We start from the raw sequence: 25,883 nt of genomic DNA on the forward strand, positions 1-25,883 counted from the left end.
TTTTGAGTGATTTATAATAGTGTTTTCCTCATATAAGTCCTTATAGAAGTCCTTGAAGATATCAGCTATCCTCTGAGGGTTGGTATTAACGTTTCCAAATTTGTCCTTCATAGCATTGATCGCGTATCTTTGTATTCTGAATTTTAGGTAGGATGCAAGGGATTTAACAGCTCTGTTAAATTCACACAACTTGATGCTTTTTTGTTTATTAATCCAAACTCCCGTTCTATTACTGATGATTTCATTATATTCGTACTTCTTGTTGAGGATTTTATTGAAGGTTTCATCGTCTTTCTTATTAATGTGTATTTTTTCCAGGTCAGTAATTTCTTTCTCCAAGGTACTTAATTTAGCGTTGACTTCTTTGTTATTTTTTGCTCTTATCTTGATTATTTCCCCTCTTACTGCTGTTTAAGGGCCTCCCATCTTGTTAGGTCTGACGTGTCATCAGCTTTATTTTCAATTAGAAAATTATTTATCGTATCCTTAATAGCCTGTAGATCACTTCGGTTACTTAGTACTTCGTCATTAAACAGGCAACTTGTCTGTTTTTTAGGACAGTGTGATGCAAAAATGATCTGAGATTATCCTAGGTTCGATTGTCGTTTGGTCTACTTTACACAAGGTATTACTGGAGACCAGGAGGTAGTCTATCCGTGAGTATGATTTATGCAGAAAGGAGTAGAAGGTGTATTCTCTTTCTGTCGGGTTCTGAATTCTCCAAGCCTCTACTAGATTGTATTTCGAACAGATTTTCTTCAGAATTTTGTGTTACTTATTTGGGTGAAATGGGAATCTGAAGTTTTTATCTAAATGTGGGTAAAGAGGTAAATTAAAGTCACCCACTAAAATAATGGAAGCTGTACCAGGAATGTTCCCAGTTGTGAGTATACATCATTCCGAAAGATGGATCGTCACTAAATGTTAGCTACATAGAATTCAGTATTATCTTTACTGAGTTTTGAGATGACCCATCAACCCTGGGAGTCAGAGTTGTTTGAGATTAAGTTAATTCTGGACTTTTTTGTAATTAGTTTGAGTACCCCACTCTTTTTTCCTAAGGCTGCTGAGTAGGCTCCATCTGAGAAGTGACTGTGTGTAAAGTTCTGAGCTAGCGTGTTGTCCAATTTGGTTTCTTGGAGAAGTATTACGTTATCTTTTAGTCTGTTCAGATAATCTACAATCTTTTGTCTCTTTCCCGGGTGGTTCAGCCCTTTCACATATTGTGATATTAGTTAAATCATTAATTTAAACCCGCCATTTGGTATATGAGAGGTAATTTCTACATTCTAGTGTAACTATTCCTTGAGGAGTCGACATAAGGAGCCACATCTTAACATGAAACTTCCCTTTGTGTCGGTGACAGTTTGACATGAGACATACAAAACGTAAATCAGTAGGCAAGAAAGCCAACTAAAGAGATTACATTACATTTTTTATTAATATATATTGTTTGATATATTTAGGGACAAAATATGTGTGCTAATTTAATGTTTATATTTTTTAGATTTAGTTACTTGTTTAGTTTAGTTATTTTTCAATCAATTCGTTTTATTTTGACAATACATGTCATAAAGCATTGTTGCATTAAATGTAAATATATAGAGGTAAAAAAGGAGTGGTAAAATATTGTACATACATATATGAATAATCATAAAATATCAATTCATCATAATACAATGGGGGAGAAATGCATGTCAAATCAAAATAGCTTTATTCGGTGTAAATGAAACAAACACCATAAAAGCATACTAATACATAGCTAAAAGAAAAACATTCAAGCATTACATCAAAAACAATAATCAAAGTTAAACGCAATTTTACACAATTAGCTTTGTATGGGGAAAGAATCAATATAAAGTTAATAAAGTGTCAGTGTATGAAAATACCATAAGACAGAGGTTCAAGTTGCCACAATATATGCAATAAAGTGCTAGTGCTTATAAGTGCAGTTGAGTATCTAAAAACGTACGTGAATAAATTCTAATTATTACTCTAGTCTTTCATATAACAGTACATCCAAATGTGCATATTCTTTTCTCTTCCTAATTGAGAGTTGTACAAAATGAATGACAGAACTTATAGTTTTCACTTTATCCAAACTACATGCAAAGTTAAAAGCATTTTTATGATTAAAAAGTCTATTTCTTATGAAGAGAGGTTTTAAAACTGATTTCCGGATACCCATATAAAAAGGGCAAAAAGTATAAAATGCAAAGTTGATTGTAAAGTTTTACCATCACATGGACAAGGTGGTAATGTATGACACCATTTTTCAGTTCTAGGAAAGGCGAATAAATAATGTAAGGTACCCATCCTTAACCTAATCAGGTAGAATCTATGCTGTGTGTTCCTTACCAATGTCAAATATAACTGGGTGCACCTCATGAGAGGGCGTTCACAATAACTAACTACACTCAGTTTTTGACTGGCAACCCTTTCCCGTTCCTGCTCCATTGCAGTTAAGTATCTTGATTTCAATTCACTTTTACTGTAGTCCTGTATTGTAATAGGATTATTTTTATCAATGTTAACTTTACATTTCATTAAAAGTTTAAAAATGTACTCCAGCCATGGTATTTTCAAGCTATGGTCAAGGGCCAGGCAGTCCTTTATTAAATCTTTTGTGAACTTAGTTCCTTCCTTTGCCGAAAGCACTTGCCAGAGTATAAGACCTGCCATGTTTATTGTATCACCTAGATATGGTACAAATAGTTATTTGTGTACGATGATATTTGGAGTTGCACTAGGGACGCCCAACAGTCTTTTTAAAAACTTATTTTCCTTAATTTATAGTGTGCCCGTGTTTGTTCTCCCCCATATCGCTGCACCATAACATACCCCTTAAACACACTTACTCCTATATAATGATAAAATTTCCCGTATGGGTTTATTTCCCAATTTTGCTGCAAACTTAAAAATACCCTCAGTAGTTCTTAAAAATGTCATCTTACATGAATCGATATGCTAGTTCCAGGTATCATTATTGCAGAATAGCATCCCTAAATAAGAAAAGGTAGACACTCTATTAATAAAAGCCCCACCCATGTGATGTTTTCTATGCTTTGGCTTCTTGCCCCCACAAGTCATTACAAACGTTTTCTTTAAGTTTAGCTGTAAATCAATATCCGACATGTATAGGGCAACATTTTCTATTAAGCATTGCAGGCCATTTGCGGTCCTTGACATTAAGACCGCATTGTCTGCATATAATAAAACAGGAGTGGGGAGTTTTCCAACTTTCGGGGCATTTGCAACAAATTTTTGTAAGAACAAATCCGTATTATTTATATATAATGAAAATAAAAGTGGAGCTAAAACACATGTCTGTCTAATACCACGCTTTACCATAAAATCTGGCGTACATTCCCCCATCTTACCATATCCTACCCTACAAGCTAAAGAGGCATACATTTGTATTAGGAATGAAATAATTTTAATTGGGGCCCCTAGGCCCTTCAGTGTTTGCCAAAGTTTTTGATGGTTAACTAAATCAAAGATGCTAGTGAGGTCTACAAAGCATAGGTGAAGTGCCCCCTCCTTGGCCAATGTATACTTCCCTATTAATAATTCTAAATTTAAGCATTGCCGTCCCAATACCCCTTCTAAAACCAAAATGGTCTTCTGTCAAGATTTTGTTTTCACTAGCCCAGTCTTCAAGCCTTTCCAACATAATTCGGCCAATCAACTTAGATGAGGAATCAAGTAGGGATATTGGGCGGTAGCAGTTTGCCTTCCCTCTGTCCCCCTTTTTAAAAATTAGTATGATTATACTTTCAACCCAAGTGAAGGGTAGTTCGCCTCTCAACGCATCATTAAAAACATTCAATAAAATGGGTATCCAGATATCCATATTACACTTAAAACCATCTATCTGTACCCCTTCTGGTCCTGCAGCTTTTCCATTTGCACTTTTTTCAAGGGCTAGTTTGATTTCTCCTATGGTTATTGGTAGTGCATTGCTGGTTTTACTATTATAAACTTTTCTCCATTGCGGTCAATTGTTTTTATACATTCAGGGTTACAAATATTCTCAAAATGTAACACCCAATCTTCCTGTGGAACTACTGTATCAATCTTTACTTCATTGTTTTCTTTGAAATACGGATGATTAATTGTCTTCCAGGAAAGGGCAGAATCTTTCAGCTCTGCTGCCTGACTTAATTTCTCCCAGGCCCCCTTACGGAGCTTCCTTTTTCATTTTTCCAAGGTATTTTTATAATCTTTCCTGGCGGTACTTAACCAATGAGGGTCTCTGGGTTTTTGTATAAGAGCCAGTTTCAATTCCCCATTCAATCTCGTACACTCATGGCTAAACCATCTAGGTTTAGAAACACAGATTGTCTTCCTCTTTTTAGTTGTTAAATTACCTGCAATTTCCTTAGTAATGTTGTAAAAGGCAATTATGGTAGCTATTTCAGTAGAGGAGCTATCCAAGCAGGTTTCTAGGTCTTTTTGTGTTTTGTCTCTGATGTTTTCCATGAATATAACTGGATTAACACCTGCCCATTTTATGGAGACACCATTATTTCCTTGGGTATCAATATCAGCATCCACTGTCCTTCCTCGTAATTTTTTTGGCAACTTTATTTTCAATATAACATTTAAAGGGTGATGATCACTAAACAGGCTAATGTTTATCGAAACTGTTTCAACCAAGTTGCTACCATTTGCTGATATTATAATATGATCTATATTTGACGAAGACCATGCTCCTACAAAATTGTGAATATTTGTTTCCCCTTCTGGTATATTCGGTTCTAGTACTGTTAGATCATGTTTTTGCACCACCTTATTGATTGCTTCCCCATACATGTCATGTGAAAAATGTGAGATCTTGTCAATCTCGTACACTCATGGCTAAACCATCTAGGTTTAGAATCACAGATTATCTTCCTCTTTTTAGTTGTTAAATTACCTGCAATTTCCTTAGTAATGTTGTAAAAGGCAATTATGGTAGCTATTTCAGTAGAGGAGCTATCCAAGCAGGTTTCTAGGTCTTTTTGTGTTTTGTCTCTGATGTTTTCCATGAATATAACTGGATTAACACCCGCCCATTTTATGGAGACACCATTATTTCCTTGGGTATCAATATCAGCATCCACTGTCCTTCCTCGTAATTTTTTTGGCAACTTTATTTTCAATATAACATTTAAAGGGTGATGATCACTAAACAGGCTAATGTTTATCGAAACTGTTTCAACCAAGTTGCTACCATTTGCTGATATTATAATATGATCTATATTTGACGAAGGCCATGCGCCTACAAAATTGTGAATATTTGTTTCCCCTTCTGGTATATTCAGTTCTAGTACTGTTAGATCATGTTTTTGCACCACCTTATTGATTGCTTCCCCATACATGTCATGTGAAAAATGTGAGATCTTGTCACCCTAATGATCACAGTATCCACAAGATTCATCTATCTCATAATAACATTTAACACAATTAAAATCCCCCGCCCAAACTAAAACATAATCCCTTACCACCCCCTTTAAAAAGAAGTCCAAGTCCTTTTCTAATAGACTAATTACCTTACTCTTTGTATTATCAAATAGATTGTTGTAGAAATGTATTACAACAATCGCCTGATTTCCATTTGAATAGAGGTATACAAACTGGTAATATTGTGATGTAATAAGAGTTTTCTTTAGGATCAAGGGCGAAGTTACTGCAATTAATGTGGCAAGGCCACCCTTTGCCCTTCCCATCCTAGATGGAGTGACATTGGTACAGATTGTCTGGTAGCCATTTATGAAAAAGGTCTCAGTGCACCAGGTTAATTGTAATAATGCCACTCCAAAATCATCCAGCATTTGTAGCCAATGGGTATCATACATCTTATTTTTAATGCCTGCAATGTTCCACGTCATGATTTTCAAGAGCTCTCTGTGGTCTAATCTAGATTCATCTTTCAGTAATACATTAATGGGAGTACTATTACTATGGTAATTCACTGGAGAGTCTAAAGTCTCTATATATGATGTTTCTTTTCAATATACTATATGGTTATTTAATTATAAAAATGTACATCTTTCATGGTGGTAGGTGAAGGCTCTACCGGACCAAATTCACTGGTATAATCGGTGCTACCAGCATCTAACAGACCATAAATAGTTTGCTGATCCTTAATCCCATATAATTGGTTGGCAATTGTATGTCAATCTGTTTCACTACATCCTCGCAGTGGTGCATATCTATTATGCAATGGCATATACAAAGCGAGTTAAATCTAACATTTGTCATGAAACTATCATAATTTGGTCTGTAAAAAAAGCCCAAGGGAACTGCCAATATAGAGTTAGTAGCATCCAGACTTTCTCCTTTTCCACAAAGCATAAGATTTTTCAATATCTCACCCACTAGTTTTTTACTTTGAAAGTACACCACTATACAATCTCCCTGACATGATTTCTTTTTTTTTTTTTTTTTTTTTTTTTAAAACCTTTATTGTGCTTAAGAAGGAGAACAAATACGGGCCTACAACCAGCAGGCCGGCCACGATACTGTAGGCACAAAAATGTAAGCAATGCAATTCCTCAGCGGCATCAAACAATATAGCATCAATCAGTAGCAGTTACAATACACAGGAACACGTCGCCAAGGATAGGAGCAATGAGGTTTAAGTTTTTAAATTTGATCTAAAGAAAATCAGTGAAGAATAGATGCAAGAAGAGCTGAGTCCGTACAGTAGCTTCACAACCTGGGTAGGCAGCATAATTAAGAACAACAGTAGAGATAAACACTCCACGGTATGGCAGTATAATGCAAAACATCAGGAGTATCAGTACACATTTACGCATCACCTACAGCGCCACCCACTCCCCACTAATCCCATGTCAGACCCAGAGCAGAAAAAGGAACAAGAAAGCGCAGAAACGATAGAAACGATAGAAAAAACAAGGCCCATAGAAACAAAAAGAAAAACTAAATCCACCCCCCCCACCCTACAACAATCCGGAGGCTACGGTCTACCCCCCTCCGGTAAAGTGCCTGTCGCCCATTAAAGAACCCGAAATATAGAGAAGAGAAAGAAAAGAAAAGAAAAGAAATAAAGATTCTCACTCATGAAGAGGAGAAAAGGTAAAGAAAAACTTTCACAAGTGATAAAGGGAGCAAGGAAGGACAGTCCCGGATCCCCCATTAAAGAAGGTGGGGAGGAGCCAATAAAATAACAGATCTCCCGGACATCCAGCCAAAAAGGATCCACACGCCATTAGAGTCTAAAAGGACCAAGACCGAAAAACAAGGGGGTTACAAATGCGGTACACAAGAGCGCGAACCGGACCCATAAAACACCACCTCAAGTGTAGAGTAGACAACAGGATATGAGCAGTTCCAAATCACAGTCGAAGGCGTCAGGAGAAACAAGAAGCAAAATAGATGTGAGGAACTGAAGCGTTGATACGCGCCAAAAAGGCGCCATAGGTATAAACCACAGAAAATAGGCCAATGCAAGTGAACACCCGGAACCCCCTAGCTTTATATAAGTCGCAAACGATCACTACACCATGGTACCCGCCCGAAACCCGCCCCAGCCAGAACAAAGACTAAGATGGCCGCCCCAGGCAGTGCAGAGACAAAGAGAAATAAAATGGACGCCACCCTTTACAGGCAAACCCCCGTCCCATTGAACGTGGATGACAAGTCAGGCAACCGAAACAAATTCAACAGAGCCGGCAGCACACTAGGTACCAGGATAGCCTGTTGTAGCGCCGACCACGCCGCAGACAAGAGTGCTATGATATAATGGATGCACTGCGAGCGAGAGCTGAGCCATAACCAATAACATCCAACCAGCTGGAAAATCAAGTCGCGCTCTGCGTGCGGTCACACAGCCCCCCTTACAACATCCCAAACCCAACTCCCATCAGGTAAGAGAACAGTACAGCAAAGAGACCGCCGAACCCTGGCCCGATCTCAGACGCCCTCCAGTACATAACCCTCCATGAGTGTCGATCCCCTCCACAACATAGGAATAAGATGGAAACAAATACAGGCTCAGCAGCCATCAACCGCATCTTCCGTCCCTGAGCAACCCGCCCGCAAAACAACAGTCGCCCCATAGAGAGGAACCAAAAATGATAGATCACAATACTTGCGACTTGAAATGAAGGGAGAGACCAGCGCGCAGAACAGGAAATACAGTATGGAATAGGTAGAAGTCTCACTGAATGCACAATCAACACATCGACAATGTTTCAGTCCGGGGTCACAACCAGGTGGACAGTCAGTGCCAATAAGGGAAAAGTCATCAGCCCTGCCCCGAACGTCGGAATCCCACCAGGCAGAGCCACAGCGAAGCAGAGAAACAATATGGCCACAGAGAGAGTGAGAGTGTCGCAGGAACACAAAATGGCCGTCGAGATCCAACAGTAACTCCATCAGCTGTAGTAGTGAGTTCCCTAGGAACCTGCAGAGCATACAAGTTCTTCGAATTCAAAGTCGGAGGGCACAACCCAGGGGTCTGTGATGAGATCGACAATGGTGTAGATATGTCCCAAGGCACTCGCGACGAACAGTCCAACAATGTTACACTCTCCGGTGAAAGGAGAAACAAAGTATCCCTGATAAAGGCAGCAGGCAGACAATCTCGGGCACCAGTCAATTCGGGAGCGGGCACCTCTGTCCAGTCGGCAGAAGGAAGCACTGTATCGCCATGAAGCGCAAGCGGAGACGAGGGTAGATGTGGCGGGGTCAGTACATTGCAGTCCCGCCGCAGCGACGACGCCATGTCGTCCAGCTTCTTCCACAGCACTTGGCAGCCTTGGCGCATATCAGCGCGGAGGCCATGCAGGGCAGTCAGGAGGATTTTGAGAGAAATTGCAGGCTGAAGCCCCCGGCTCTCACTTCCCAAGGAAGGTATTCGGGAAGCTGACCCCGTCGCAGGCGGGGTAACACAGGCCAGTGACAGGGACGGGCGCTCTCCCCCACACCTCGGTGCCTCCAACGAAGCCATCATGGCGAAAGTCCGGGGAAATCACAGGATAGTCGTGGCCCAGGCGAGCGTCATTGCGGGGCTAAAGCATTTACAGAGTACAGCACCAGTGAGGCACACAGCGCGGAGAGGCGCCCCGTACCATAGGGGGTAGCGAGGCGCGGGGCCAGGCAAGCACAGGCTATCAAACATGGCCGTGCAACACTCTCCGTCCGTACCTGCCCCAAACAAAGGATGCGTTGCGATAGGGTGCCTCAGCTCAACGAGCGCTCGTTCCTGGCCTCCTTCTGCAATCGCCGTATGCGTCGCAGCACAGACAGTGCGCCGTGAGGTCCCCACCGGTGCCCAGGTCTTCAGCGCCGATAAGGTATCCTGGCCGCCATCAGGTCTCCGGGGAACGGCAAAGAGCCCCTGCGCAGACGGGCTCCCGGGCTGCGGGCATCACCGCGGCTATCTCCGGCCGCCGGGCAGGTCGAGAGACCAGGATCACACCTCTGGAATCAGCGCCGCGTCGCCCTTCATCCGGTAGTGAAATGCATCAGGATGTATGCCAGGATCACGGAGCGGCGGTAACAGGCTGAAGGAGCCGGGAGCCTACAGGTCTGCTCCGGACGCCATCTTGGCTCCTCCCCCTGACATGATTTCTTAGATGTACCCAGCCAATCAGTTCTCCTTAACATGATTATATCCTGATATAGAATATGTGCCCTGACAAAAGAATTTATAGAAAACCAATGAACCACTTGTCTCTTCATGGTATTGTATGTTTCCCTCTGGTTTCTCAATAGTTTAGGCACATTATTCAAAACTATAACATAAGGAGGGTGATTCCGATCCTGGAAAAATGCTGTACAAATCGTGGTATGGAGCGTTTTCCCCATACAACTCGTACTTGTAAGGAGGCCCCTACAACCTTGGAAGTACGATCCGTACAAATAGACGCACTCTATACAAATTGTAAAAAAGACCATACAACTCGTATATACAAGCGATTCCGATTCGGATTGCTCTGTAGGCGACGTTCCCATGTATTCCCGGCAGCAGTTTAGAACCCGGCAAGTACGATTCGTACAAACGGCACTCCGTACGGCTCTTTTTTTACAAGAGCTAAAAAGTGCCGGAAAAACCTTGTACTCCCCGAAAACAGTACGAGACAGACCCCCCCATGTACGCGTCGTACACCCCATGAATACAGGGGTACGGTGCGTATGTACGGTGCGTACGGATGACACGGAAAGTGGGGTATGGTGCGTACATACGCGATGAAGGGGTACTGGTCGTGTACGCACCGTACAAGCACCGCACCCCAAAATCGCCTGCGTACGCACCGTACCCCGAAATCACGTACGTACGCACCGTACCCCAAAATCGCGTATGTACGCACCGTACCTCAAAATCACGTACGTACGCACCCTACCCCAAAATCGCGTACGTACGCACCGTACCTCAAAATCGCGTACATGCGTGATGTTGGGGTACGCACCATACACACGCCTCGCATGTGGGGGGACCCCTGTATGCCTCATACCCCTATACGACCTGTACCCTGGTATAAGTCGTACCCCCAGAACGAGTCATACCAGAGTACGAGGCGTATAGGGGTTCGCTTCGTTGCCTGGTACGAGTCATTCCCCGTATACAGGCCATTTTCCATACAAATCGTATGCTGACAACCTGGTATGAATCGTACTTGAGGGGTTGGACAGCCTTTTTACAAATTATATGGTCTTTTTTACAAGTCCGTGTCGTACAGCTTTTCCCGATCCAATTTGTAATGATCGGGCCGATCTGTATGTATTTTTCCCGTACGAATCGTACTACACGGGTTGGAAGGGACTTTTACAATTTGTATGGAAAAAAATACAAATCCTATTTGTATGGAAAATAAAAATCCAGGATCAGAATCGTCCCCAAGGTGTTGCTTCAGGCGGGAGATTTAGTGTACCCTTGTAGTTATTAACAGGATGTTGAACACTGTTCTTCATGTGTGTTGGTGATTTTTTGGTGCTGTTGTATCATGATAAATATCTGCTATGACTATACTGGGTCGGCTTGTATCTTTTGTTAGTAGATTAGAGACCATTGATTAGCTGTGATAGTCAACTCCATCTCTTTATGTGTTGTAGAGCCGGTTCTATTGGCGAGACTTGATTTTTCTTTTACAGTTCTCATTTGATTTTGTCCTGTCTTGGAGGTGTTAAGTGTTTTATCTATTAATTAAAGGGTTAATATTTCGGTAAGTCGCAAATTGGTACAAAGTTCCCCAGAGGAGCGATAAAACGTATGCGTGTGCTAAGGAGGAGAACCAAGGCAGGGGACAAGATGTTCCCTTATTGGAACTAGAAGACCTCACACACCCAGACAGTTAGGTGTCATGCTTCATCATTGGTCTCCTGCTCCTCGTCAGACTGGCGCTGCAATGTCCGACGGGCGCCACAAGGGCGCTCTTTGGTGGAGTTCTTTTGTTCCAGCCAATGGTTGAGTGCGTGTGAGGGGTCTGGGTAAGGTGTAGTCGTGACAGGGTGGTGATATTAAAAGAAGGTGGGTCAGTCCACAAGGCTATTTATTCGCGTGGCTGACTCCCTTGGTTAAAAGGGTGAGAGGGGAGGTAGGGACTGTAAGGGGTACAGCTGACTAGCTCAACCCTCTAGATAGGTCGACATGTTTCTTGCCAACTGGCAATTCTTCAGGACCTCAAGTGCTCAGTACTACACAGTGAACATAAAAGAAGAAACATACAACCTCACTCGGTCAGTAAGATGGCAGGCCTAATGGTGCTGCTCTAACGGGGAGACCCTAGGAATGTCCCTACTGGGCCCCGCAGTCTGTTCACGTGGGGCTGCTCAATAGGGTAAGGTACCTGTAGTGAGAGCAGCCAGGGTCCGAAACCTACCCCCACGAAGAGCGCTCCGACGGAACCATGTCCGTAGGATGTGCCACATCCTTCTGGATCTGCTTAATCTCTTGCGTTAATCGTCTTTCTATGCAATCCATTTTACCATGTAGTTTTTTTTACAAAGGATTTCAAGATCTGGAGGTCTCTGTTTTGTAAGATCATGTTCCTTTCAGGTCTGCGCTGGAATACATCCTACCTTTTTGTGCTTAGCCGTTAATTTAACCTTTGGTATAGAATTTTGCTTTTCCACTGGGCTATCTACAAGTCGACCTGGTTGTTTCATCTTTTTTGTTGGTGGAGATATCAGGGAGTTATCGTCTGTTAGTACAGAGATTTCTACGGGTGAATTTCGGACACAAGGATAAGGACATTTAAGATTATCCAGTTTTATATAGGCGATTTCTACACATGTATCTGACCCCATGGCCCTATCTCTCACGATCCTTTCAGATGCTAGCGGTTCCGTATCTCCCTCTGATATTGATTCCTTTAGGGCCGCATCGAGGGCTGTCTTTGTAGCTGCTAATTGCTCCTCCACATGGATAATTTCATCATTTATACGGCCTACTGCATTTGTCAAGTATTTTGTCATTGGTGCATTCTTCATAGACTTCTTCCTCCTTTCTTGCAGTAACTTTCTTTTGCCCAAACTAGGAAACTGAATGTCGTTCAATGACTATTACAATGTAGAAGTTCTCTTACCGTTGCTTATGAACCTCTCCACAAGTCGCAAGGGGGGTGGCCCTGCCCTGCCACGGACGGGCGCAGACGGGCGCAGATGGGCCTGCCCTTGGCCAGGCTGCGGACCTGGCACGCCCGCGGGTGTCCTGTGCTGCGGGAGCCCAGACGGTGTTTTAAGTGCCTCCTGACGCGAGCGGTGACCGGTGGGCTGTGTGATGCTCTGGGGCTGCTTGGTAATGGAGTCCGCTCCGCTCGCTGCTCCAAACAATGCAGGGACTCCGGTGCTGAGGACACTGGTACAGGTGCAGGATCAGAGAGGAGCTCCCGCGCTGCGGGAGCCCCGACGGTGTTTTAAATGCCTCATGGCGCGAGCAGTGACTGGTGGGCTGTGCGCTGCTCTGGGGCTGCTGGGTAATGGAGTCCGCTCCCCTCGTGGCTCCAAACAATGCAGGGACCCCGGTGCTGAGGACACAGGTACAGGCGCAGGATCTGAGAGGAGCTCCTGAGCTGCGGGAACCCCAACTGTGGTGTAAGCGCCTCCTGGCGCGAACGGTGACTGCTGGGCTGTGCGCTGCTCTGGGGCTGCTGGGTAATGGAGTCCGCTTCCCTCACGGCTCCAAACAATGCAGGGACCCCGGTGCTGAGAACACAGGTACGGGCGCAGGATCAGAGAGGAGCTCTTGCATGTCATAAAAACTTCAATGTGAACAAATAAAAATTAATTAGAACATTAAAATAGCGGGGCAAATCCGATGCATAAGGATAATATATCGGTTCCACAGGTGAACAACATTTACAACGCAACTTTTACAACGCACTACCATTACAACGCATTTTTTACAACGCAAAAACTTTTACAACGCATACCATTACAACGCATGTTTTTACAACGCAAGTACTTTTACAACGCATGCCATTACAACGTAAGTATTGGTAAGTATATAATTATATTTAATATTTTATATGTTTGTTTTTTTTTTACGTTTTCAGCTTTTGGGTAAAGGGGTATTTTTAGGGTTTAGGGTCAGTTATCATTTTTTGGGTAAAGGGGTATTTTTAGGGTTCAGGGTCAGTTTTCAGTTTTTGGGTAAAGGGGTATTTTTAGGGTTCAGGGTCAGTTTTCAGTTTTTGGGTAAAGGGGTATTTTTAGGGTTCAGGGTCAGTTTTCAGTTTTTGGGTAAAGGGGTATTTTTAGGGTTCAGGGTCAGTTTTCAGTTTTTGGGTAAAGGGGTATTTTTAGGGTTCAGGGTCAGTTTTCAGTTTTTGGGTAAAGGGGTATTTTTAGGGTTCAGGGTCAGTTTTCAGTTTTTGGGTAAAGGGGTATTTTTAGGGTTCAGGGTCAGTTTTCAGTTTTTGGGTAAAGGGGTATTTTTAGGGTTCAGGGTCAGTTTTCAGTTTTTGGGTAAAGGGGTATTTTTAGGGTTCAGGGTCAGTTTTCAGTTTTTGGGTAAAGGGGTATTTTTAGGGTTCAGGGTCAGTTTTCAGTTTTTGGGTAAAGGGGTATTTTTAGGGTTCAGGGTCAGTTTTCAGTTTTTGGGTAAAGGGGTATTTTTAGGGTTCAGGGTCAGTTTTCAGTTTTTGGGTAAAAGGGTATTTTTAGGGTTCAGGGTCAGTTTTCAGTTTTTGGATAAAGGGGTATTTTTAGGGTTCAGGGTCAGTTTTCAGTTTTTGGGTACAGGGGTATTTTTAGGGTTCAGGGTTAGTATTCAGTTTTTGGGTACAGGGGTATTTTTAGGGTTCAGGGACAGTTTTGGTTTTATGGGATACAGGGGTATTTTTTGGGTTTCTGGATTAATTTGGGTTTTGGGGGTACAGGGGTACAGGTTAAAAAAATTAAATTAAATAAATTAAATTAAATGAAATTATATTAATTACAATTAATTTAAAAAAATATATATTATATACTTACCAATACTTACGTTGTAATGGCATGCGTTGTAAAAGTACTTGCGTTGTAAAAACATGCGTTGTAATGGTATGCGTTGTAAAAGTTTTTGCGTTGTAAAAAATGCGTTGTAACGGTATGCGTTGTAAAAGTATGCGTTGTAACATCATACATCCGGTTCCACATCATGAAGTGAAGGGAATTCCACTGTGCGATTTAAACAAACTCAATGATTTCAGTTAGGTTCTAGTTTTAGTTTCTAGCTGTTTTGCTAGAGTAGGCAACAATTTTGATCTTATGGACCACATCCACCTTAAAAGCTTAGCAATGAGAATTGCATAGCGGGGTGAGGGATCTGTACACAAAACTCCCTGGGCAACGTTACTGTGTCTAGTACCTATGTTCTTACAAAGCTGTGCAAGCCATGCCTTGCAGGGGCCTTCATAGGCAGGACAGACAATCAGCACGTGAGAATCGGTTTAAACAAGCTTTATGCAAAGGGGACACTTATTGTCAACAGGTAAGGACCATTTAGCAGTAAACGACTTAAGTGGGAGGGAGCCCACTCCAAATAGAAAATAAAGTCTCCAATCAAGGGGCTTTGAGATTGTGTTCCAATAGAGCTCTAGGCTTGGGCAGGGTTTAAATGTTCGAAATCTCCCCGTCAGTGTGGTATTGTCACTATTCTGATAATGTTTTGTCCAACCAGTTACCAATATCTTCCCCTGATTTCTTCTTTCTGTCAAAAAAGAAGACTAGATGGAGCTTCCCATAGGTTCAGCATTCCAAAGCTAATCAGAGCACCGTTGATATCATGTAGCCAGCCAATTTTATGAAAGTGGTCCTCCTCGATGACATCCCTAAGAGCATAGTTATTTTTTTCTACTACTTGTGTTATGGAAAAGTACATTTGATTTTTCTAAAGTATTACATTGTTTCTATTTCTAGTGAAGTTGGATTGGGAATAGTAAGTAACATTCTCACAAACTTCAACAGTTGTCCCTACTGTTGCACAGTCTGGAGTTGAAATAGTAAGTCTGACCAATTAAAAGTCTTTCCCTACTATTGCTTGGGTAGGAATGGGAATAGTAAATCTGACTGCTCCAAAGAACAACACTTCTCCAAAGTCCAATACTTTTCATACTTTTACTCAGGTTGGAGGGGGGATAGTTAATTTGACCTCTACAAACTCCCAACAACACCCCTCTTGTTACTCAGGTTGGAATGGGAACAGTACATCTGTCCCCTCCAAAGTCCAATACTTTTCCTACTGCTGCCAAGGTTAGAGTGTGAATAGTAATCCTGACCCCTCCAATATACATCATTATCCCTACTGGTGCTCAGGTTGGAGTGTAAATAGTAAATCTGACCTCTCCAAAGTCCAACACATTCCATACAGCTGTTTAGGACTGAATTGGAATAGTATATTTACATTTCTTCATGTATGATTCTTTCTAAATCGTTAAATGAGTGTAGTCATAATGATATGTTTTTATGTAAATGTATTTTAATGCTTCTTAGACTGGAGTTACAACTGTAAATATTTTTTCCCTTGTATTCAAGTGGTAAATACTTTCATTAATGTTCGACAGATTTTATTTATAGTAATATTTGTGAATATTTTCAATTATTTTCATTTACATTTTCTTTATTGTTTTCTCTTTGTATTTTTAGAAATTTTTTATTACATTTAATTTTAAAATATTTATGTATATTTGTATTTTAAATGTATATTTTAGGCATTTACTTGTTTTGTGTTTCATTTGACAGATTGCTAAAATGGGGGCGAGTGGGGCGATTGGGATCAACTTGCACTATTTTCTCTTTAATTTAGTGAGACTCTTGCGATAAGGGGGACTGGAAGAAAAACATATGCACTGACTCCAAAGAATCAAAATAGCTTTCCCCTAAGCCCCTGGATACCACCACCTGCTTGTGTAAATGGGCAATTCGCACAGTCTGAAATGGTGAATAGGTTACAGGAGGGACCCCACTTATTGAAGACTAGTTGTAGCAGTTCTACAGCTCAATGTTGTGGAGAAGAACCCAGCTTCTTGAGATAAAAGTTGGGATATTTTTCTGGTTGTATTTTTTATATGCTAAAGTGTCCTCATTTTATGTTCTTATGAGTAATCCCTGATTGGAAATCTGGGATAGAACAACTTTATAGACAATCTCATGGCCCTTAGCTCCAAGAATTGATATGAAAACACCTATCTTCTGCCAACCAAATGTCACTGGTGGAAAGGTAGATAAACTCGCCGGTGCAGAGGGACGCATCAGTGGTGAGATGGAACGGAGTATCTGCGGGTCAGTTCACCAGGCCAGGACCTGTTTGGCTTTGGAGAGCAACAAAACCTGCTTGGCTTTGGAGAGAGACAAAACTATGTCAAGCAAATGACCAGTATCCTGCCTCCATTGAAAATCCAATTGCCCTTGGAAAGGATGCTCTCACAGGCTTACTGAAAGAGAAGAGTGATACAATATGACATCATCCCTAGCATGGTTTTGAACTTCCACAATGAGAGTCCTGTCTGTTTGCTGACACCTCGGACCAAGGGGTTGTTGCCCCTTTCCTACAATACATAAGTTTTGAGAGTAGTCATGCAGCTGTGTAATCCCCAAAATATGATTTGTTGATGTTGTGTTATGATTAACATTTTCATTGTCAGGGCGAAAACCAGACTCTTAGGGCAGGTACATATTGGAGTTTATTGCCTGGCTTGTGCCTTAAGGTGATGGACTTTCAATGATCCAGTCACTTAGGTAGGAAATCACTCTTACTCCCTGCCACAGTGGTTATACCTTCACTCAGGAGACCATTCTGAAGGACTATTCCTATAGGAATTTGTTGAGCACCCTCAGATCCAGAACAGACAGCCTTCTCCTGATTTTTTTCAGCACTATGAAGAACATTAAATTAAATCTGTGATTGTGTTCGAAGTTGGGACACTGGATCAAACAGCAATTTTCTGATGAATTTTGTTATCTCTGCCTACAAGACTTCCATATTTAAGTGACACTACTCTTTTGTTGGTATTAGAGGTGGCTTGGACATGAGTTCTATGGTGTGAGAATGCTGCATAATATCCAGAGCCCAGCAGTCTGACCTTTAAAGGTACCTGGTTGGAAAGTAAGCCCGCACCTTCCCCCCTACTGGCCTGGATGTCAAAGTGGACTGGGCAACCTGAGAAGCTAGGCCCGTCGCACATGACTCTTTCATTTAGTTGGACAAAGAGAGGGAGCACCTTCCTCTTTGTGGAGGAGCACCCACCTTACTGCTGATAATTACCATACTGGGAGGAGGTGGATGGAAGTTGATAATAGTACTCCGACTGGCGATAGGATCGGAAATTGCCGGAAGGGGAAGATGAGCATGCACATTGGCCTTATGAGTCTCTCCTCAGTTGAATGCCATTGTTTGTGCTGCAGTGCACCAAGAGAACAATCTGTGCCCGTATCCACCTTTATTGGTTACAGTGCATGTTTTCATGCTTTCAAAAAACACTGTTGGCCAGCAAAAGTCCAGCTGTTGGGTACTAATTTGGTGTTCTAGCGCTGGGACACTCCGTTGGAGTAACCAGGCGCTCTATAAGCTGTATAATAATAATAATATAATACATTGGAAAGGTGGACAGAATCTATTGCTGTGGACTTTTTTGTCAGGTCTGGCTATAGATGTTTTGCCGGGCTGGGTTTTTCCAGCATATCAGAGAGAACATAACCCTATCCCCATTACTCCTACGGTGAGCCCAAAGAGACCAACTTTCAGATTTTAGGTGCTGTCACTAACCATTTATAGTCATAAGACATAGCAGAAATCAGTAGAGGCGGCCCACAAAAGGAAGATGGTGAGGAACAAAGACGGTGACGAGGAACATTCCAATTTAGTGTATAAAAGATTACCAGTAAATAATTGAGCCAATGACGGCTTTTTTGTTTTCCTTCTTAGAGTTATTTGATGCAAGCCATGGCAACAAGGGGAAATCAAAAAGACTTGACATAAGAGGCTGCAGCACATGTCAAACCAGCAGAACAGGCCAGAAAAGCCAAAGCACAGCCTACATGGCACAAGCACCCAAAAGGGTGCCCAAAGTCAAGCAACAGATGGCTCACTACCAGTCTAGCTGAAGAACAGAGAACCCAATAGATGATCACGGAATATCACCTTCTTTACCACATCGCACAGGGAAGGAGTGGGGTGGAAAACAAGCAGAAAAAGCCCCACAAAACTTGGGGGAAAGAGAAGAGCTCTGAGAGTGTTCACAGACCCCTAATGGATGGGCAGGAAGCAAGACGGAGTCAAAATAAACTAGAGGATCTCCAGGTCCATGGTTGGCTACCAAAAACACAGGCCAGAAGAAAGAATGAGAGGCAAAGGCCAAAGCTCCTGTTCACCCAAAGGTTGGAGCCCCCAGGTCAAAGAGCAAAAAAAAACAACCGGAACAAGACTGAAGGAACAAGCACAGAGTATAAAAGTAATTTAAAAAACAGTTGGCTAGCAACTAATAAAGAGTGATTGTGTTGATATCGACTAAGTGTGTGCCCAAAGAAAGTACAAAAATGGTGGCATCTCAGTGGACCACCATTCAAAAGCACAGAATGCTAATAAACTGATCAAAATGTGGTTGACAAAGGGGAGCGATTTATAAGAGGCTAAGCATAGAGTGGCGAGGTGAGAGACAACTACTGGAATACCCCACTCCTCTCACCACAACCCAGTGGAGGATGGGAAACAGCGAGCATGGGATTACAAAACCAAGGATGGAGTAGGGAGAACAACAGACTTGCACCATTAAAGCCTAAGATGGAAAGCTAGAAGAACCTACATCCACATGGACAACCTGCAACAAACCGTCCCGGAACCCAGCCCCTATGCCAGGAATTGAATGAAAGATCACTAGCAGTTACCATTCCAGAGAAACTGCAGCAATAGGGCATTTTAAACCACCAGCAGGACAGGAAGATCTGTGGTAGCATGGAAGTTCCCAGGAAAAATCCAAAGGTGCAACATTATCAAGAACCTTGGCAGTGAAGCAAATCAGGGCAAAGAAAGGCTCCAAAGGTACCCAAACAGACACTGCAGACTTGGTAAATACATGCCACGAGCAGCCACCAAAATCAAGGATGGATATGTCATAGTTTAGAATTCAAGAGAAGTTACATAAAACAGTGCCTTTGCAAGGAAGTCAAAGGGCACAAGTGGACGACAAAAAAACAGCTGGTATCTGACACAGACTAGCACCAGGTGGAGAGTCAGAGATGCAAGATTCACAAACTCTCAGGGCAAATGGCACCGAACCCACAAAAGAAAACAGGCAATGCACCAGGCCCTGCTCAATATCAGAGATCAGGCACGAGCATGAAGGGTAAGACGGAAGGGAATTGGGCTTATCACAACACATATCCTCTAGCACAGTCAAACTGGTTCCGAGTTAAAAGAACCGGCAACGCCTGTATAACTGAAAAATGTCATCTCAGACAATTTGCACACAAAAAAAGAATATCTAAAAGCAGATACAAGATCAAGGGGAGAGTAGGGCAGGGTTCCAGTAATTTGTAGACACAGACACATCAAATGAGATAACCGACCGACAAGCACTGCTACAAGCTTTACATGATTAAACAATACCCCCACAGCTCAGGACCACAGTCCCGCTTTAGCAACAGGATAAAGGTCTAATGTTCTCTGCACCAGCTCACCAATGCATCTAATGATGATACTTTGGTAATCACACCTCACTTATCTGAATTCTCCTGATGGTGAATCATTTAATGTAAACTATCCGCCCTTTGACTCAGGTTCTCCTCAGCCTTTTATCCACCCTGATAGATTTAAAACATGTCTCTTCTTCATCAGATCTTTACCCCATTTTAACACAGTTGGGCCTCTGTTGGATAACCAAAGAATGGCTCTACAGTGCTTGGCCAAAAGTAGGCCCTGCGTAGCAAATATGCGTTGCAATTGTCTTTACTCAGGTTTAGGTACAATGCTCAGTAGGCAGTGCTGTGATATTGTTTTAAGTCAAATGTGTGCCACTTGTTTAAGTTGTGATACCCCATCTTCCCAGCACACCAACAAAATCCTACATGTCCATGCCAGATGCAAAAATGTTGCACCTTGCTTGTCACATCCCAGACAGGTTGAGATCCTATTGAGGCATATTATTTGTTGGCCTAGTGGGTCAAGGTACGTATGGTGGAGGTAGTTTAATTGTGTCAATTTGAACCTTGCATTATTTGCAACCTCTTGCACCTGCATGCAATTTCTTGCACAATCCGCGTCTGTCAAGGGGGTTGGTAGATCTCCATCCCAAGCTTCCAAAATTAACTTAGCTGAGTGTTATAATTGGGATGTCGAGGCACACCGGCTGCGGTGCCACTGCACCTGCAACATTAGTAAGAGCTATGCTGGGTGGGAAAACAGAGTTGCACCCATTGCAGTACATACTGAAAACAACAACAAAAACTCATGAGACTGTGGAGCCTCTCTTTGTGATAAAGTAACCAATGTCACCAAATATCTCAAACAGTAGGCTAGGAGTGACTCCTCTTCATAGATTAAATTACATAACAGAAGAGTAAACTTCATTAGGTAATAGTTCTTTTTTCATGACTGTCATATCACAGCAGTGCAAGAGCAGATGCAATAATACACTGATCCAGGAATTATAACCCCCAGCAGTTAGTAAAGAGGTGGTGAAGCTACAGATGAGCGAGGCATGTCAGGAGAAAGTCAGAGATTGGCAGATCATTAGACTTGCATAGGCAAGACTATTTACCACTTGTATCTGCCCTTTCAGTCACGTACACATCTTGAAAAGAGCGTGCCAAAAGGGGACTTACCCACCACCACAGAAGCAGCATGCCTACATGGGACCTAGGCGGATTCGAAGCAGAGCCAACACTGATGTCAACTGCATGTAGAAGCACACAGCAATGTGTGCACCAACCCCCACAGGCACCAACAGGTGGATGGGCCGCAGCCAGAAGCAAGTATGTACCCACTAACAAGTCAAAGAGTGAACCAGCAAGGCCAAGCACGCACAAGACCCTGCTCCAGCAGAAGTGCCCTCCTTTGCATGGTTGCACCTTCCAAACAGGTCAGCAGCCAAAATATCAGTCACCTGGTAATTAGTGATTGTACCCCCGATTTACAGGGATTTATCAAAAATATATAAATGTATTACTTATGTTGTTTCTGATATTTCAGTTTTTTAATTTTGTAAGCACTTTGCACAGAAAATAGATACGAGCTGTCTTATGAAAAAACACAACAAATATGCAGGCAATTCAATGGGTTACTGTGGTGACATAAAGTGAAATGAGTGAACTTTCCAATTCAAAAGCAAACAAAACAATAACATAAATTGTCTGTCCTTCTCCGGTCTTTCACTCTAGCTTGTGCTATTTCCGTAAATTATTAGCTATAGTGATCCTGGACATGAGATAGTTTCACGTCGATGTTTTGACCCTGTTTTTGTGTGTTTGTAGTTACATCAATTAGAGTCTTCTTCAGGACAAAAGCAGACAAACAACAGCCTATTAAAAAAGGAAATACGGTTCTATTAGTGTGGTGTGGGATAAAATCATTACAAGTGTGTGAGCAGTCATGCTCTAGGGGTACTCACCCTTGTTCAATCAGATTTTCAAAGGAAAAAATCTCCTCTGAGCCCAGATGGAGCTTGTCAACAAACAACTCTTTAACAGATGGGGTCAACTGAAAAAGGTGAAGGTGCCCATTATAATCACCATAACTATTATAATTACACAGTCTATGGTCAGAGCGACCCATGTGTTCATTAATAATACTAATGGCACTTACTAATGTGCCTTCATACGTGAATCTGTAAACGTGATCAGCGTATTCCAACTTTCAGCTGCATACTTGTTGGGGAAATAAAGTTCTAACAGTACTACTCCCCATCACTCTTGTCAAGGACAATTCACTCTACTAAATGTGAAGTGCACAGACAGAGCCGGAAAGTACAACGCACTCATCACTGACCCGCAAGTATAGGGACCTACTGACACATTAACTAGCCAACTGAACAGGTCTATTGCATAGGCAAGATGACAACATGCTCATTCCTAGGATGAAATGTTTACCATCTCACCCATGATTGTAAATGTTGAAACCCCTAGAGGGAGACAGATTGAGCTCTCTAGGGTGAAGTTGCTACTGGGCATGCAGACCTGCAGCCGGAATCTGACCCTCCCCCAGCTACAGCCACTGGGTGGGGCAGAATCCAGGCCTACACAGTGCAACAAGCCACACGTTAAATAAGGGTAGTGACACCAAGAAATGGAATGTACAATGATAGAGAAATGAAATAAGCAGGTGCTTACTTCCAAGAGAGGTTACCGCTTCCAGATGGAGGCAGAAAGAACGGGTGAGGCTTTTGGGCTATAGGGTCCTAAAGGTAAGAAGGCAGGGATATGGCTCTTAGAAAGCAAAGAATGTTAAATACATAAGGAGGACAATAGAAAACAGCATTCTTCCCTGTTATGGTATAGAGGGCTATTTGTCTGAAGTGCGGAGTCATATCATGTATGTAAGGACTTTGAAGAGGAAGACCGCTGAGGAGTATACATTCTACTGTATATGAATCTCAGAGAGAATTCTAGTATGGAGAACTGAACAATCCAATGAAAATAATTTGAACAAGTTGTCAAAAATGTAACACAAAATTATACATTATAGATACCATCAATGCAGTCTTCCATGGAATGGCATGAGCTGAAAAGTTAAACTGAAATTAATTTAACAATAAAGATGAATGTTGTAGGATACGTATGCTGCAGATCAACCAGGTCTCCTTTTAAGAAGAAGCTTAGCTCTTATGAACTCTAACAACAAAGTGGAACATATTCTTTTGGGTGGGACTCCACTAATTAATCTATTTGTGGTGCCTTTAACCTATTGAGCTGATGGTCTCACCGTACTTCATCAATTCCATGAAGGATTTATTTTTGAAAGGAAGGGTTCAATCAGTATTATTAGTCTGGTCTTGGCAGCATTGTAGCTATTGAAGATTTCTTTACCTCTTGTTTAATCTTTTTTGCCAAAGGTGGCATCCCACTGCTGTCCTCACTATGCAGTCTAGAAATGAAAGAAAATGTAAATATGTTAGAGCTTACTTCTAATAACAGAGAGATTTACAATAGCAATTGAGTGTTGTCATCCTGCTCAGATACATAACACTTTTCAATTCTAGTAAAAAAATCCATATAGATAGGTCCATGATGATTTAGTTATACTGCACCACAAAGCACATATAAACATGATCAATTAGGTAATTATATAAGTAGAGCCAACATGTCACTGTTTGATATTTCCCAGCGAGCTTTGAAGCACTCTGTATAAATATCAGAAAAGTTGCAGTAGCCTAACACATACCCTCACTAGTTAGTTAATTTAGAAAAGTGAAACACAGACAGACACACACACAAAATAAACTTGTGTTTTTCTGAAGGATACTCCTACCTGCATACTCCTCACCTCTTGAATCTCCTTCAGGAGTCAGACTGGATCCGGAAAATTTGAAAAAGCTTCCCAGCGCATGTAAGGGGGTGCAATAGCTCCAGCTCAACTCTTGCCCATTTCCAGATATGATGTCATAGAGCCACATATGGAGCCACCCGGTGCACTGCCTGGCCATTTTTCCACGCTCCAAGAGACGGGAAGGATACTGCTGAAACTGGCAAGGATACTGTGCAGAAACCTAGCATGGAACCTATTTACTAAATGGGTGTTGGGCTTCTTTTCAGAAAAAGAAGGTGAGTGGTTAGGTGATGAATCCGCAGGTAGATAAAGTACCCTTCAGAAATAGTATTACCACAGGTAAGTAACTTGTTCTGATCACAGATACTTCTATGTGCAGATTCCTCACTTCTTAGATGAATACCCAAGTAGTGCCCAGCAAGAGGATGGGTCTGAAAGAATGATCAAACCAAGAACTCCAGCTGCACATACCTGGTACAATAGCCATCCATGTGGACTTGAGAGTCAAGGTAGTAATGCCAGATACAGTGTGGACGGAAGCCCAAATCTCAAAGAAGAAGTCTTCATATTGGAAGAAGAGCTGTGATGCTCTCTGGGGGATTCTTCTTGAGGAGGGCCTGGCCATAATAGCATTGCTGAAGAAGAGTTGATCATCGAGTACTATCAATGTAGCAATTTAGATCTCTACAAGGATCAAGACTGCATAGCCTCACTTCCTCCTTGGAAAGTGTGAGATGTCTTAAGGAAAAATTGTTCAGACGTTTGAACAGTGACCCCATAAGAAAGGTGAAGACCAAATTCAGGTCACACTGAGGCATAAAAAAAAGGTGAAAGAGGAAGCATGCAAACCCACCCTTTCAAGGAGCACATCACAAGTGACTTGAATAAAGATGGCTGATCTGGAAAACAAACAAAAATGTAAAGGGCAGACAAATATCGTTTAAGGCTGCCCAAAGCAAAGCCTTGCCAGGCCATAGAAAACATGAAGTGTAACACAAAAATAAACTTGCTTTGAGAAGTCCACCTCTTCCTCTGCATACTAAGACACAAAAAAGAACCACCAAGCAGAATATTCAAATATGGTGGCAGGGCAGTGGGCCTCTAAGACAATGTTCACCTCTTCTGAAGGTATGTCAGCAAAAATCCAATTGTCCTATTCAAATTTCAGGCATGAAGGTTGAGGCTCTGGTGATTTGGATGAAGAACATACCCCTTCACTGAGATAGGAGGTTTGTCCTTAGTGGAGGCAAAAGAGGAGGGCACAGAGAGAAGTGTGGCAGTTCTGAGTATCACACCCTCCTCAACTACTCTGCCACTATCAAGATCTTCTGCACCCGTAGCTTACTCAAAGCATGAGGAATCGATGGAATGGGAAGCGAACATACAATGAAGCTGGAAGTTACTTGCAATTACCCAGAGCCCCTCGCAGAAGAAAATGGATAGTGCAGAACAGCTGGCATTAAGAGTTTGTGAGTGTTGAAGGGGTCCAAGGAAGGAGTGCCCCAAAGAGCGAAGTTGGCTCATACCACCTCCAGATGAAGATGCCACTGGTGCTCATGAAAGTGAAGCCAGCTGAGGTAGTCCACCCACTCATTAAGGGAGCAGACCAGATGACTGATCATCACCAAATCATTGTGGGCCTTGACTCAATGCTAGTGCGTCAATGCCTCCAGCAGAGGGAATGTGAGGCAATATTTGTTGTATACTTCACTGAGATGCTCTAAGTACGACCCGTACATACAGATATCGGTCTAGTGTTCACTGTGCCACTGGAACCATGCTGCACCCGACTGATGATCCCCAATTAGAGTGAAACCAGTTTTGGGATGCTTGTGTTCCAGTTCAGAGAAGACCTGGCTTGGCAGTTTGTGCTGGACTGTTCTTATTGGAGCAGGGACAAGATTGATTTGCATATGGTTGGGTCCAAACTGATGTGGCATAGAGTGCAAAATAATAATGGATCGGGATGCGCTCCCAC

At 42.3% G+C, this 25,883-nt stretch overlaps 1 protein-coding gene across 1 annotated transcript in view; it reads right to left on the reverse strand.

Annotated features, from left to right (window-relative positions):
* NAB2 (NGFI-A binding protein 2) overlaps positions 1-25,883 on the reverse strand; it is a 160,623-nt gene that overhangs the window by 33,950 nt on the left and 100,790 nt on the right. Inside the window, exon 4 of the mRNA XM_078688999.1 lies at positions 23,446-23,503. Coding sequence (XP_078545125.1) covers positions 23,446-23,503 — 58 coding nt within the window. The remainder of the gene's footprint in view (positions 1-23,445; positions 23,504-25,883) is intronic.

This window comes from Lissotriton helveticus, chromosome 1_1 (genome assembly GCF_964261635.1).
Source record: "Lissotriton helveticus chromosome 1_1, aLisHel1.1, whole genome shotgun sequence".
Lineage (NCBI taxonomy): Eukaryota > Metazoa > Chordata > Amphibia > Caudata > Salamandridae > Lissotriton > Lissotriton helveticus.